This window comes from Rhinatrema bivittatum, chromosome 9 (assembly GCF_901001135.1).
Source record: "Rhinatrema bivittatum chromosome 9, aRhiBiv1.1, whole genome shotgun sequence".
Classification (NCBI taxonomy): domain Eukaryota; kingdom Metazoa; phylum Chordata; class Amphibia; order Gymnophiona; family Rhinatrematidae; genus Rhinatrema; species Rhinatrema bivittatum.
Window position 1 is genome coordinate 169947994 of NC_042623.1, and position 14656 is coordinate 169962649.

The window sequence follows — 14656 nt, forward strand, 5'->3', positions numbered from 1 at the left end:
TGCAGAGAATGGATAGACACGTCCCTTAGGAGGTTCAGTGTTTGGTTTCAGCCGAATGGCACTGAATATCAATCTCTGAATATCAATCTCTTTATGTCATTGAGCTCATTAGTGATGATGGTAGCAGGGGTAGTGAAGTTTATTTTTACCTCCCTCTAGTATTACCTCCCTCTAGCATAGTATTTTTGGAGCGGCTGAAATCTGGTCTCAAAATGATTTTTACTTCAGTCATGAAGAATGGTGATAAAATTGAGATTTTAACATGGTGGGTGCCTTAATTTGAATGTTTTTGATAATATCTGGAGTGGTTTACCTACTGGCACAAGATATCTAGCTGAATGCTGTTGTTATTTATTTGATTTGATTGGCCGCTTATCAGTGGAATCTCATCAAAGCGGTTTACGATGTCACACATCAAACAAGTAGATCACAATAAATGTAAAGAATTGAAGAACACCAAGCCCAATTCAGCCTCTGATAAGGGAGTATAACTCTCAAAAGCAGGTCATTAACATATTGGATTAGTCCAGTGAAAAAGTATCTTCTTTCTTTCTTTGTCGACCTTTGTTTCTGTGCATTTAAATGGTTTAACCTGGCAACTAAATTACTTCATCTAAAATTCATTTGAAGTGTTTTTCAAAAAATTGTATTTAAGATAGTTGAAAAATGTTAATTTACATTTGAAGAATTGCTCACCCAAGGAGACTGTTTGCAGCTATTTAAGGGACCGGTTAACTAAGCTGTCCTAACACATTAACGTAAATAGTGTTTCATGTGTGTTATATGAGTTATGCAAAAATAATGCACATAAGAATGTAAGACCAAAAGTCCATCAAGCTTAGTATCCTATTTCCAACAGTAGTCAATCCAGGTCACAAGCACCTGGCAGGATCCCAAAGGGTAAATTGATTCTATGCTGCTTATCCCAGGGATAAACAGTGGATTTCTGCAACTTCACCTTAATGATTTATAGATGTTTCCTCCAAAAACTTGTCCAAACCTTTTTTAAACATAACTACCCTAACAGCTTTTACCACATTCTTTGGCAATGAATTCCAGAGCTTAATTATGCATTGAGTAAAACATATTTTATTTTATTAGTTTTAAATGTACAAATTAGTAACTTTATTGTATGTTCCCTATATTTTCACTAATTTTGTTCTTTATGATAGTTTCCACCATTCTGCCTGAACAGGTGACAGACTCGCTGATCTGTAGTTTCCTGGATCACCCCTGGATCCCTTTTTAAAAATTGGTATTATATTAGCAACCCTCCAGTTTTCAGGTACCATAGATGATTTTAATGATAGTTTACAAATTACTAATAGTAGGTACACAATTTCATTTTTAAGTTCTTTCAGCATTCTGGGGTGAATACCATCTGGTCCAGGTGATTTGCTACTCTTTCGTTTGTCAGTTTCCTTATTACATCTTCCAGGTATACTGAGATTTGTTTCAGTTCTTCTGAATCATCACCTTTGAATATAACTTCTGGCATGGGTATCTCTCTCACATCCTCAATGAAGACTTAAGCAATGAATTAATTTAGTCTCACTGCTATGGCCTTGTCATCCTTAAGTACCTCTTAATCATCTAATGGTCCAACAGACTCCCTCGCAGGCTTTTTACTTCAAATGTAGCTGAAAAAGTTTTTATTATGAGTTTTTGCTTCCACGACAAGCTTCTTTTTAAATTCTCTCTTTGCCTTCCTTATCAGTACTTTGCATCTAACTTGACAGGAGTTGCGTGGCACCACATAGACTAACCAATTTATTGAAACATCTAACTTGCCAGTGCTTATGCTGCTTCCTGTTTTCTTCTTTTGGATTCCTTTTCCATTTCTTGAAAGATGTTCTTTTAGCTATTATAGCCTATATCACCTTACCTTTTAACTATGTCAATAGTGGTTTAGCCTTCCTTCCGCCCTTTCTTATCTGTGGAATACATCTGGTCTGGGCTTCCAAAATGATACTTTTAAACAAGGTCCAAGCCTCATGTAAACTTAACCTTTGCTGCTGCTTCTTTCTTTTTTTTTTTCTAACCATTTCCCTTATTTTATCATAGTCATTTGCCCAGTCAATACTAGGGTAATTGAAATCACCCATTTTTACTGTGCTGCTGATTTTGTTAACTTCTCTCATTTCTTTTAGCATTTCATTGTCTGTTTGCTCATTCTGGCCAGATGGACAGTAATACACCTCACTGCTATTTTATTCCTATCTTCACCTGGAATTTCTATCTATAAAGATTCAATATTGCATTTGGTTTCCTGCAGAACTGATATCCTGTTTGACTCAATGCCCTCTATAGTACCACTCCTCCACCAATTTGATCCATCCTATCATTTTGATATAATTTGTATCGTGGTATAGAAAGTGAATCTCCACGTGTTATTTTCTGGCCAATGAATCCGTACAAATCAAGTATGGATTGCATAAAACTTTGCAAGTTGTGTTATTTGACGAAAGATAACCATAACTCAAGAGGCATAGTTTACTTTCCCCCAGGAGCATCAGAACACTAATGCACAAACTGATGCCCCCAGGGGGTAGTACCAGGGCCAGCTTTCGGGAAAATAGCACCTTGGATAAAAATGACTAATGATGCCCCCCACCAGATATTCTCTTCCCCTTCTTTTTCACACAACCCCCCCTTTTCATTTTCGCTCACCCTCAATCCCCCCTCCTGGAATTATTCCCCCTTTGCCCAAAATCCAATTTTTCTCCCTTCCTCCAGGCATTCTCCCCTTCCCCCCTTCTCTCTTTCTCTTTGTAGGCACTCTCGCCCCCCTCACTCCAGGCATTCTCTCATCCCCTTTCTCATAGCATTCTTCCCTTTTCCTCCTTTCCTCCATTCTTTCTTTCTCCCTCAAAATTCATTCATTCTTCTCTTCCTCCCTCCAGGCATTCTCTTCTCCTTCCTCCCTCTCTCCTTCTTTCCCTTCTTTCCCAATCTCCCCTCCATATCTCCCAGTATTTTCTATTCCCTCCCTCTCCAGATATTGTGTGTCCCTCCATCCTGCCTGCCCAGGCAAGACTGCCCTACTCTGCCTCAATTGTGGCTGCTGCCTCTTCTGATCTGGATCCAGGATTGCTTTAACCACCCAGGTCGCTCTGAGTAAGCTTTTCTGGATGGGCACACTTTTTTGTATATTGCTCACACTCCCCATCTCACACCAGCCACTCATACCCTCAGCCAATCTAACACTCCCTACTCAATCGCTGAGTCTCCCCATCTCAATTGCTGCTTGGTCTCTGACTCTTCCCACCCATCCTATATCCCAGACTTTGGGGTGTTGAGAGGGCACTCCTGAGAGGGAAAATTTCTGTTTGGCAAAAAAAAGGTATTGTTCCTGGTCTTGAAGCAGGGACTGCTTGGTTCAGGATTGGTGTCTTGTGCATAGAGCTACAGGCTGGCTCACTGAGAGCTAATTTTGGATGGCAGATAGGTTGCTTTATGGCCCAGCTCCCGAGGATCTGGATTGGCCCTCAGGGGATTCAAAAGGAGTGCAGGAACAGCTGGAAGGTGTTCTTAACATTTAGATGTCTGGGAGGCCAAAGAAGGGTTTGGAGATCCCAGAGGAAGACACCCGGGTTCTTCATATGGGATGTTATTACTATTATAGAGTGATGGTAAATCTGGAAGTTTTGAATCTTGTCTGGCAGAAGAAGTTTGTCTTCAGTTATGTTGTGGGCTGTCTCTGAAGACTGACCCAGAGTAAATACCTGGACTGAAAGTAAACCTTATCCGGCTGTGAGTTACCTGCTAAGTTACTTGCAATGCATAAGTTAGGAACTGTTATTTTGTCACCGTTTCTAAATAAAACCAGTACTGAGAAACAGCACCTGTGTGTGTGTGTGATATAGGGCCTTCAGCCTGGCATCCTAGCCCTCAGAGAATGAGTCTGATATCTGGAGGCTAGAGTGGCTGGGGCTCAGGCTGGTGGGAGACCGGCTGCGCTGTGGCTGGGTGGAGGGGGCTCAGCTTGGGAGGGGGGGGGGGTGCAGACTGTGCTGAAGCTGCTTGGTGGGGGGGGGGGGGTGAAGGCAGACTATTCTGGATCTGCAGGGCCTGGGGCCTGAGGGGCAAGGGCAGGCTGCTGGGGCTGGAAGGGAGAGATCAGTAAATAGGAGCCTCTGGGGAATTTTCATGGGTGGCAGTTTGGCAGCTGGGGCTGGGAGGGGTAGAGCCTGGGCTGGGGCTGGGGGGGGGGGGGGGGGGGGAAGGCAGGCTGTGCTGTTCCTGGGGCTGCAAGAGGGGGGAGGACAGCCTGTGATGAAGCTGAGTAGGCTATACTGGGATTCAGAGTGGGAGGGTAGGCTGTGCAGGGGCTGGGAGGGAGAGCAATTCCTAGAGGTCTCTGTGGGATTTCCATGGGTGTCAGCTAGTGCCAGTACAATCATTCAAATGAACTGTAAAACAAGAAATGCATGGCATGGAGCCCAAACTGCCCTGCCTTCTCAAAGACTGCAGAGTCCTAAGGACTGCACAAGCTGGATAAGTTTGAGGTTGATATTTAGTAATGATTCGGCTAAGTTAACTCACATGGGATGGTCAGTAACACAGCTATGCCACTAAATATACCTGGATAAGTGCCTATTGAGCCAGATAAGTCTTATCCAGCTAACTTTAGACCTCCATTGAACAGGTCTAACTTATCCAGCTAACAGAGTTAGATACATTTGAATATCGCTACTTATAGTGCTATGCTAGCTGGATAAATCGTTCTTCCCTGCTACGCCCAAATCCCATCCACCACTTAGCAGGATAAATACTTATCTGGACAAGTGGCGGCCACTATCCTTTAGCAAGTTAAGTCCATACTTATCTGGCTAGGTGGAAGCAGCTGAATATCGACCGCTTTGTTAATGCCAATTCACAAGCATGAGTATATGAAAAAGGACATATTGATTGATTGACTTATTCACCAATAGTGCACATGATACCACAAAAGTATTTTGAAGACAAATTCATGTATTACTTGGGATTGGTGGTTAATAGGGATGTGCAGAGCAAAAGTTTTTGGCCAGCAGAGCAAAAGAACTTTTGGCCAGCTTGGGGGGGCCTCCTGACCCCCCCAAGCTGGCCAAAAGTTCCTTTTGGGCCGAACGAGCCTTCCGGCGCGAACTCGCTGGGAATCACGTGACGCCGCGTCACTCGACGTGGCGCCGACGTCACATGCTTCTCGCCAAGGATTGCAGAAATGGCGTCCTCACTCCTCGCTCGATCACCAGGGAGTTGTGGTAAGTCTGGGGGGGGGGATTAAGGAGGGTGAGGGGGTTTAAATTTTTATTTTGGCTCAATAATCGCGATTTCCAACATATCCAACATAGCTATGTTGGATATGTGGGAAATCCGATCGTTTATGTCACATCACTTTTTTAAGTTAAAAAAAAAATATGCGTAGCGTTTTACATATGCGGTCAATACGAATGCACACCCCTAGTGGTTAATGTAATAATTTAGTATGTCCGACAGAACTCAGAGTAGATAATGGTGCAAGTAAGCCCAATTCTGTGGCAGCCACATAAGAAGAGATGTGGGAGATGAGCAAAATTTTGGGCATAATTGTTTCTCAATCCTTCAGGCAGTAATTCCTGCTGTTGTGTTTTACTTTACTACAGACTACACATGCTTCTCAAATTACCTAGCACATATCTGATGCCCTGTCATCCTACAATTAACATCGTATTCCTGAAAACACATAAAACTGGCAGCAGCACTGTCCAGAATATGCTCTTCCGGTTTGCAGAGAACCACAGTCTCAGTGTGGCACTCCCAGCTGGCAAGGGAATTCACCTGGGTTATCCTAACCAATTCCAGGCACAGTTTACACAAGGCTTCAACACTGTGAACCAAAACTATAACATTCTGTGTAACCACATGAGGTTCAGCTATCCAGAGGTAAGTTTTAGGACCTTGGCAGATGTAATCAGCAATAGTAAGTGGTGGGTCTTTAATTTTTTATTTTTGTAGAGTTGTTAATTCATGTGCTTCATCATATTCTGTCTTGGGAGAATCTTTGCTGCTATTAATCATAATTTCAATATGGGTTACCATGACAAAAGCACCTTTGCAATCTGCATCTTTCTAATCTATCTTAATCTCCTTATCCATTGTACCTGTTTTAAAAATATATTTTTGTTTACTCGAAATGGGCTGTCATCTGACATCGAAATGGGTTTTTCTCATTTATAGTCATTACCATCCTGCATTGCACTATGAGCTGACTACAAATATAACATGTTAGACATAGAATGGATACTGAATTAGAATTGTGTTCAAACAGGAATCAATGAAACTTGCTTTTTCCTTTTTATTAATCCTCCCCTTGTGCTCTTTCTACAGGCTAACTCATCTTCATGCCCTTGCACTGGAAAACAGCAATGGATCCTGAGTCATCATGCCCATCTATTAATTATGTACTAAATATATATCCTACCACATAAACATATGGACAAAAAAAGCAGGCTGTCAATACAAAATATAATGTATGATGTAAGATGGTAGTTTCATAAAACGTCCAAACTAAGTACCATCCAGATTACTGTGACAACTACTATAATCATCAATATCCACACAACCACCTAAAAGGATTTTTGTTATGACAGTCCATTGAAAAAATAAATGTTTGAATTATGTTTTTGCAAGTAAAAATGTTTATATACTAATTAAATGATCATAAGACTCCAAAATGTAATGCTTCCCTATTAACTAATTTTTACTGAAAGTTCAAACCGAATTTCCTAAAACTTTTAAAATAGATATCTCTCACTGTGATGACTAAACCCAATGTGGCCTTATTTCAGATAAAAATATTTCCTTAGGGAACGGTGATGAAAAAGCAGCTGGTGGTTCTAATATTGCACCATTCAATGACACGATAGGTCTGACAGGTGGTATCATCAGATTCTTATGTATTTTTGGAACTGAATAAATTGTGGGTCTATGTGGATTCATCGCTAGTAAATACCTCTTCTCCTTCTCCGTAAGAAACTGCGCTGGTTTTATAAGTTGATGTAACTGACATTGTAAACGCTCAGTAAGATCTTGGTCAATAAACAATAAAACTTTTTATCATTCAAATTTAGCTTCTTTTATGGACTACTTTTTTGCAAAAGGCTGTAGTACAGACCACGTCCTATATAAAAGACACTGTCTACTTTTTGAACATTTTAAAAGACGTGCAGTTGGGATCAAGAATGAATTGATTGGATATAGAGAAAGTATTGGCTCAGTGTTTAGTTCTGCAGCAGATTCCTATTGGATTTTTTATGTAATTGGCAAGAATAGTACTATTCAATAATTATTTTTTGTTTGGAACAAAAGATTATCATCAGATCCATGGCATCCCTATGGGATCGACTATTGCCATTCAGTTGTGGCATTGTTTGAGATTTGACACATATATAGTTCTGTGTAGTGGCAACATATAGAAAAATGGCATCGATATATCAATATTATTTTTTTATATGGTCAGCCACAGAAAAAGATATAACGGAATTCCTCTACTGAATCAACACGTTAGATACTAAGCTCAAATTTACAGCTCAATGGGACAGACATTAGGTATTGTTTTTAAAAGTATTGGTACATTTCCAAGATGGACAGTTTTCCACAATGGTGTACAGAAAGCCAACTGTCAAAAACAATTTTCTATATTTTCACAGCCATCATGCAAAATCATTTAAATTAAGACTACCTGTTAGCCAATTTTTCCAAATTAGGTGAATATGTTCTAATATAGAGGAATTTGATTGGCAGGCAGGTGAGTTAATGGCCTGGTTTAAATCAGGAGGATATCCTTATAAAGCCATCAGATATGCTTATAAATATGCCAGATTTACTGACCAAAAATCCGTGCTGCAATATAGATCTCATAAGAATAATTCCAGATTGGTATGTGTTTTAAAACAAACTACCATAGCTCCATCTATTGCAGCCTATATTAGTAAACACTGGCATATATTAACCTTGCATGATTCCTTTAAAGAGCACCCTCTTATTGCTATGACTAAGGGAGCCAATATTAGAGATCGTGTAGTGCATTCCCATTTAACAGACCTTGCAGTACAACATGAGACAAGTTACCATCAGCATTGTAACAATCTGCCAGAGGACAATGGAGGGTCCAGAATGGCAAGATCCAGTGACAGGATACATTGTAAGGAGGTGAAGCAAGATAGACTGCTTCTACTAATGTATTTTCCACATGTATGATCGCCTGTCCGAAGTTGTACATTGGATGTACTACTTGCGCAGTGAAGACTAGATTGATACAACATCAATCCAGACTAAATACAGGAAACCTGGGGGCACCAATAGTACAGCACTGTGCCAATTTTGCACACACTATTGAGCAATTACAATGGACAGTTATAAAACAAGTCCAATTGTCAGCATGGGGAGGTAACTTAAAATCTATTTTGAATTACCAAGAATCGTTTTTGATTTTTACCCTCAATGATGTGTCTCGGGATAGAATGAATGAAGAACTTGATTGCTTGACATTACTGTGAATTGATGCCTATGGGTAAGCACTACAAACATTGTATTGGCATCTGTTTTCTAATCACATGGATATGTTTAAATGGACGTCATAAGATCATTTGAATGAGGTGCAAGAAGGAGACGCCAAGCAGGGAGATCTGGTCTGATATAAAAGGTCTGAAGTTATCGTTGATTCATCATCGTTCCTGTTACGATCCCCCCTGTTGCTGCGCTACAGGTGGTCTCTCACCTTCCACCGGAGGCCGCTCCGAAGCCAGGGCCTCGCCTGTGTTCCATCCGGGACTTGCTCCAGGGCCTGAGAGGCCTAGCTGTTCCTGTGGCTTGCTTGCTGTTTGGACTTCCTGGTTTCCAGCCACGCCCGTTTCCCTAGGGGCTGGCCCGCAGCTCTCCACCTTACTTATAGGACCAGTGAGGGGCGGTCCTGGCAAACTCCTCCCAGGGAGTTACCTACAACCTCCAGTATATAAGGACTTTCTTGTCACTTGCAACTGGCCTTCGGATCGGGCTCTACAGTTGCCTGTAACCTTCTCCTCGATCCAGGTCATCCGTGGTCTTGCCTGTGTTGATGGTGCCTTGTCCTGTTTTGAGGTCTGTTCCAGTTCCGGTTGTTCTGCCCTATGTCCTCGTCTGGCTCCTGAGCCTTCTGGCCTGTTGGGCCCTGGTGTGGCCAACAGGAGGGATTCGTCCCCCGGGCTCTTGAGCTTCTGTTCCTGCCAGCCGACGGGGCTTCGGATGTCATTGGTCCCGGCATCGGAGTTCCTTCTCGACTGGACCTTTCCTGGTGCTCTCCTGTTCCCAACGTGGTCCGCGACCAGCCTTCCTGGGCTGAATAGGGCGCGTATGGGACGGGGTGGTCCGCGACTCAGTCCCGTGGGTGGGCTGAGTAGGGCGCCCTCAGGGACAGTGCCCGTGTCTCCTTCCAGCCCTCCTCTTCGATGTCTGCACTAGCCTTTGTCTACGATGTCTGCACCTGCCTTGTCTACGATGTCTTCAGTGTAAAGGACTCTGTCTGCCCTCGCCTCTGTCCGGCCTGCCGCCCATTGCCATTACCCAGTGGCAGGTCCGAAAGGGCCGGGAACAGTCGGAGGACCGTTCATCAATCAACTTCCCAGTGTTGGTTGCCATGGGCGTGCAGGTCCGGCTGAGGGTCAGACTCCGTGCCTGCTCCCCTGCTTCTGTACCCACCTGGCTCACCATGCCTGCCCAGCTCACCTCCCACGGTGTGGCTTGGGGCTCCTCCTCGAGTCCTGCCGTGGCCCAAGGGCTCACCACCCGCTTGAGACGACCACGCGCGCTCGTAACAGTTCCCTGGGGCCACATTGGGTTTAGTCATCGCTGTAAGAGATATCTATGTAAAAAGTTGTAAGATATTCAATAAAAATTAGTTAATAGGGGGAAGCATTAAATGTTGAAGCCTTATGATCATTCATTTAGGATATAAAAACATTTTTACTTGCAAAAAAATAATTCAAAACATTTTTCTTCAATGGATTGTCATAACAAAAATCCTTTTAGGTGGTTGGGTGGATGCTAATGATTATAGTAGCTGTCCACAGTAAACTGGATGGCACTTAGTTTGGACATTTTATGACACTACCACCTTACACCATACATTATAGTTTTTATTGACAGCCTGGGTTTTTGTCCATATGGTTAAATGGTAGGTGTATGTAGAGTACATTATTATATTGTCACTCTGCTGTGGAGTTTATTAGGTGTATTATATATATTATGTCAGATCATAAACAGAGATGATTCTAACATGCCTATACCTTCCTTTTATTACACAGGTGCAGAAAGTAATGCCAAACAACACCTTCTACTTTTCAATCTTGCGAAGCCCAGTCAGTTTGCTGGAATCTTCTTTTACTTATTATAAATATAATGTAGAAGCATTTCATAAAGCAAAGGATTTGAATGAGTTTTTGGCATCTCCATGGAACTACTACAAACCAAATGACTCACGGAGCTTCTTTGCTAGAAACCCTATGTGGTATGATTTTGGTTATGATAACAATGCAGAAGACAGAGAGGACTATGTGCATTCAGTTCTTGAAGAGATTAATAGACGATTTCAGTTGATACTTATCACTGAGTACTTTGATGAGTCCATGCTCCTCCTCAAGAACACTCTGTGCTGGGAGCTGGAAGATGTTGTTTATTTCCAGCTGAACTCCAGGAGCTCAGACACTATCCAGAACCTGACCCAAGAGAGCAAGGAGAGGGTCAAACAGTGGTGCTCCTTGGACTGGAAACTTTATGAGCACTTCAACAGGACATTCTGGAGGAAAATCCAGCAGACCATTGGGTTGAACAAAATGCAAAAGGATTTGAAGCTCCTGCAAAAAAGGCAAAAGGAACTCCTGAATAGGTGTGTTCAGAATGCAAAACCAATGCACAAATCTCAAATCAAAGACTTGAAGTTCAGGCCTTACCAGTCAAGAAAGGCAAGTATCATGGGTTATAATCTCAAACCAGGGTTAGACAATAAGACCATGAGGGTCTGTCAAAGAATGATCTTGCCTGAGGTTCAATATACAGCACTCTTATATGCTCGGCAGTTTCCAAAGAAACCAAAAACACTAAGGTAGAAATTTCCTGGCATTATTTGATTATTTGCAACAAGAAAGAAAGAGATTGTCTATAAAGCATACAAAACAAATATATGTACAATGATGTATCTATTCTGATAAAGGCTAACAAAAAAAATCTCTAAAAAGTACACTGTGAGGTCATGTGATGCGATGAGCCAGAGCAGTTGTGACTGAACTGGCTCTGGATGCCATCCCCCATTCTTCGTTTAAAATCAGTGGCATCACTTGGTCCTATAACTAACTTTTCAACTTAGTCTATAGACAAATATATGCAGAAATCACTGATGATTATGCCCTTGTAAAGGGGGGAAAAAGAAAACGAAAAGCCGCAAGTGACAACAGACTAGGTGGCCAACACTGCAGCGAAACCAAACTATTTTTCTGCTAATAGGGATGCCCTAGGAGATATTACAGCAGCAGTGGTAGCCACTTTAGATGGTAGACTAAATTCCATTTCTGAGTAACTCAACAAACTTAAATAGGCAATTATAGAGGTGGGCCTGAGACTCTATTTAGTGGAAGGACGACTCTCTGCACTAGAAGATGATTTAGGTGCCCTCACAAATAAAATATCATTGACAAAAATAGTAGAGAAGCAGGAGGAGAGAATAGAAGATCTTGAAAACCACTCTAGAAGAAATATCAAGTTAATGGGGATACCCAAAAATATAGAGGATCGGAATCTGGAAGGGTTTCTCAAAAAATGTTTGCCTGAGGCATTAAGCCTTCCTGAAATCATTGGATGGCTGCAAACGGAGAGAGCACACAGGCTTGGAAATAAATGAGAAAGTGAAGCAAGACCTCGCATTGCAATTGCTAAGTTTCTAAACTGGGCTAAAAAACAGCAGATTCCCCAAACATCATAAGATATGCAACTTGTCATATAAAGATGGAGCAATACGAATTTTCCGAGATTACTCTTCTAAAGTCTCCTTAAAATGCAAAGAATTTAACCCGTATGTTCCTCGTTAGTGAAAAAAACAAGTAAAGTTCGCTCTACAATATCCAGCATACCTCAAAATTTGGTATAATGGGCAAACTCACTGGTTTGAAAAGTTGCAAAAAGCAAAGGAATTTGTGGATTGCTTACCTTAAGTGGAAATCTTTTGGCTACCTCGTTGTTTCTTGTTTCTTTTTAACAAAGACGTTTGAAGACAATTTCCATGTTTCTTTTTGTCTTCAGTGAGAGCACTATAAAGTTTTGGTTGTTGTCAAGCTGAGTTGGCGTTACATAATACCATAGAACATCGAAGGGGTGAAAAATCTCCCTGTAAGTAATGCTGCTAATATACAAACTCAACTGTTAATACCCGATCCTGGGACTGTTGTCGATGTGCCGGAGATGAACCATGGAAGTTTAGTATCAGTCTAATCGATCGGACCTTGGCTCACTTAGTCACACCATGACATTAGTTCAGGGTTGTACTGGAAATGGCTTTTGGGATGTTGGAGACAAGCTGGATAATATGTGTCTCACTCTTCAATTTACAAAGTGGATGTTTTGAGTAAAAGAGACCAATTCTCAGCGACTTAGTTTTAAATCTTTTTTTGTGTGTACAATATGTATAGCGTATGGATTCTAAGACACACACTTAAGATTATAACCCCTTTTGGTCTTCACAGATTAACGGGGATGGTACCTATATACAAATATAGCATACCTCATGTTTGCCTAGAACAGGCATTAGTGTACAAGAGGGCTGAAAGGAGGGAATGGGGGGAGGGGAGGGAGGATTTCTAAGGTTACTAGCACAAAAGATTCAACAGAAAATTAGGAGAGGGAGGGAGGGGAAGGGAATTGTAAGATCCAGTAAGCTTTGCAAGTGTACTAAGTGGGATGGATTCCATTCTAGAAAGGTTAAGATAATATGCACATTAATTTTACAAAAAGGGAGCGAGACAAAGCTGAGGTCTCATGCCTAGTTTTTTGGATATATCACACTCATTTTAGCATTTTATTATTTAATGGGTGAAAGCTTAGGAATCATATCTTGGAATGTCAATAGGATGAGATCACCTATTAAGAGGAAGAAGGTATTGCATAATGCATATGCTGAACAAAGACAAGGTGTTAGTGACCTGCCTCCAGGAAACCAGTCAGATGGAAATAGAGAGTAGAAAATTACAGAGAGACTGGGCTAGAAAATGTTATTTCTCAGCAGCCATAGCTAAAAAATCCGGAGTCAATGTCTTGATAAATAAGAAAGTACATATACAAGAGGAAACAGTGATACAAGATCCAGTAGGGAGATACGTTATTTTTATTGGAAAACTAAATGAAAAACTGGTTACGCTATGTGATCTATATGCACCGAGGGCCAGATTTTAAAAAGGTTGCGTGCATAAATGGCCTTATGCACACCGGGCCTATTTTAAAAAGGCCCGGCGATGCACATAAAGCCCCAGGATGCGTGTAAGTCCCGGGGCTTGCAAAAAGGGGAGGGAAGGGGCGGGGCATGGGCATGGGCGGTCTGAGGTGGTCCGGGGGTGGGGCATGGGTGTCCAGGGTAGTCCAGGGGCGGGGTCAGGCTCCCGGCACAGCAGCCATATTTGTCGCTATGCTGGGGATCGAGCGCCGGCAGTTGGCTGGCAGGCGCAAAAGGTAAAACAAAATTTTTGAGGAGGTTAGAGTATGGCTAGGGGGGGAAAGGTTAGGGGAAGAGGTGGAAGGGTCAGGTTAGGGGGAAGGGAAGTACCCTCACAGGCCACTCCGATTTCAGAACAGGGGAAGGCAGCGCGACTCGGCGGGCGCAAGGTGCACAATTGTGCACCCCCTTGCATGCACCAGCCCCTGATTTTATAACTTGCATGTGCCTGCCCTCGCAAATTATAAAATCGGGTGTACATGAGCACGCGCCGGGAAGCATGCGCACATGTACGCCCATGCGCACCTTTTTAAAATCTATCCCCAAATGAATATCGTCATTATTTCTTTGTTACTATAGTGAATATTATCACAGCGAATGCAAAAGGATTCCTGTTTATGATGGGGATTTTAACTGTGTAAGTGATCCCAGGCTAGATAAAGCTCCAGTGAGTAGGGATCTAAGGAAAATGAAGAGAAAGGGGACAACCTTTATAAGTAAAGAATTACACCTTTTAGATGCTTGGCATGTGCTGAATCCTGAAGTCAAGGATTTTACTCATATTTCTAGGGCACATAATTCATTATCTAGAATTGATTACATTTTAGTCTCTCAGGAGGTTTTTTCAAGTATTACTGAAGCCGAGATTGGCCTACCAGTTATCTCAGATCACTCTTTGGTTTGGGTAGATTTCAAGGTGGGGGAATTTGGTAAAGGTGAAAGAATCTGGAGATTCCCTAGTTTATTAAGGAATGATATTGATTCCCAATCCTTTCTTTGTAGGAAATGGAACAAGTTTGAGAGCAATAATAATCAACACAAGACATCTCCTGTACTTTTTTGGGAGACCAGCAAAGCAGTGATGAGGGGGATAAATAATCTCATATTTGATAAGTAGGAATAAAAGATTGAATAAATCAATTTTACAGTTAAAAGAAAAATTGAAATTGGCAAAAGAAAACTGGG

The 14656-nt window shown here is 41.9% G+C and overlaps 1 protein-coding gene across 5 annotated transcripts in view; it reads left to right on the forward strand.

Moving 5' to 3' along the window:
- The window catches only part of LOC115099454 (galactose-3-O-sulfotransferase 2-like), a 50620-nt gene extending 37802 nt beyond the window's left edge, over positions 1-12818 (forward strand). For all 5 annotated transcript variants that reach the window (XM_029617114.1, XM_029617116.1, XM_029617113.1 and 2 more), the window contains 2 exons: positions 5625-5904; positions 10302-12818. In XM_029617114.1, coding sequence (XP_029472974.1) covers positions 5625-5904; positions 10302-11102 — 1081 coding nt within the window. In that variant the 3' untranslated portion in view covers positions 11103-12818. The remainder of the gene's footprint in view (positions 1-5624; positions 5905-10301) is intronic.
- The last annotated feature ends 1838 nt before the right edge of the window (positions 12819-14656 follow it).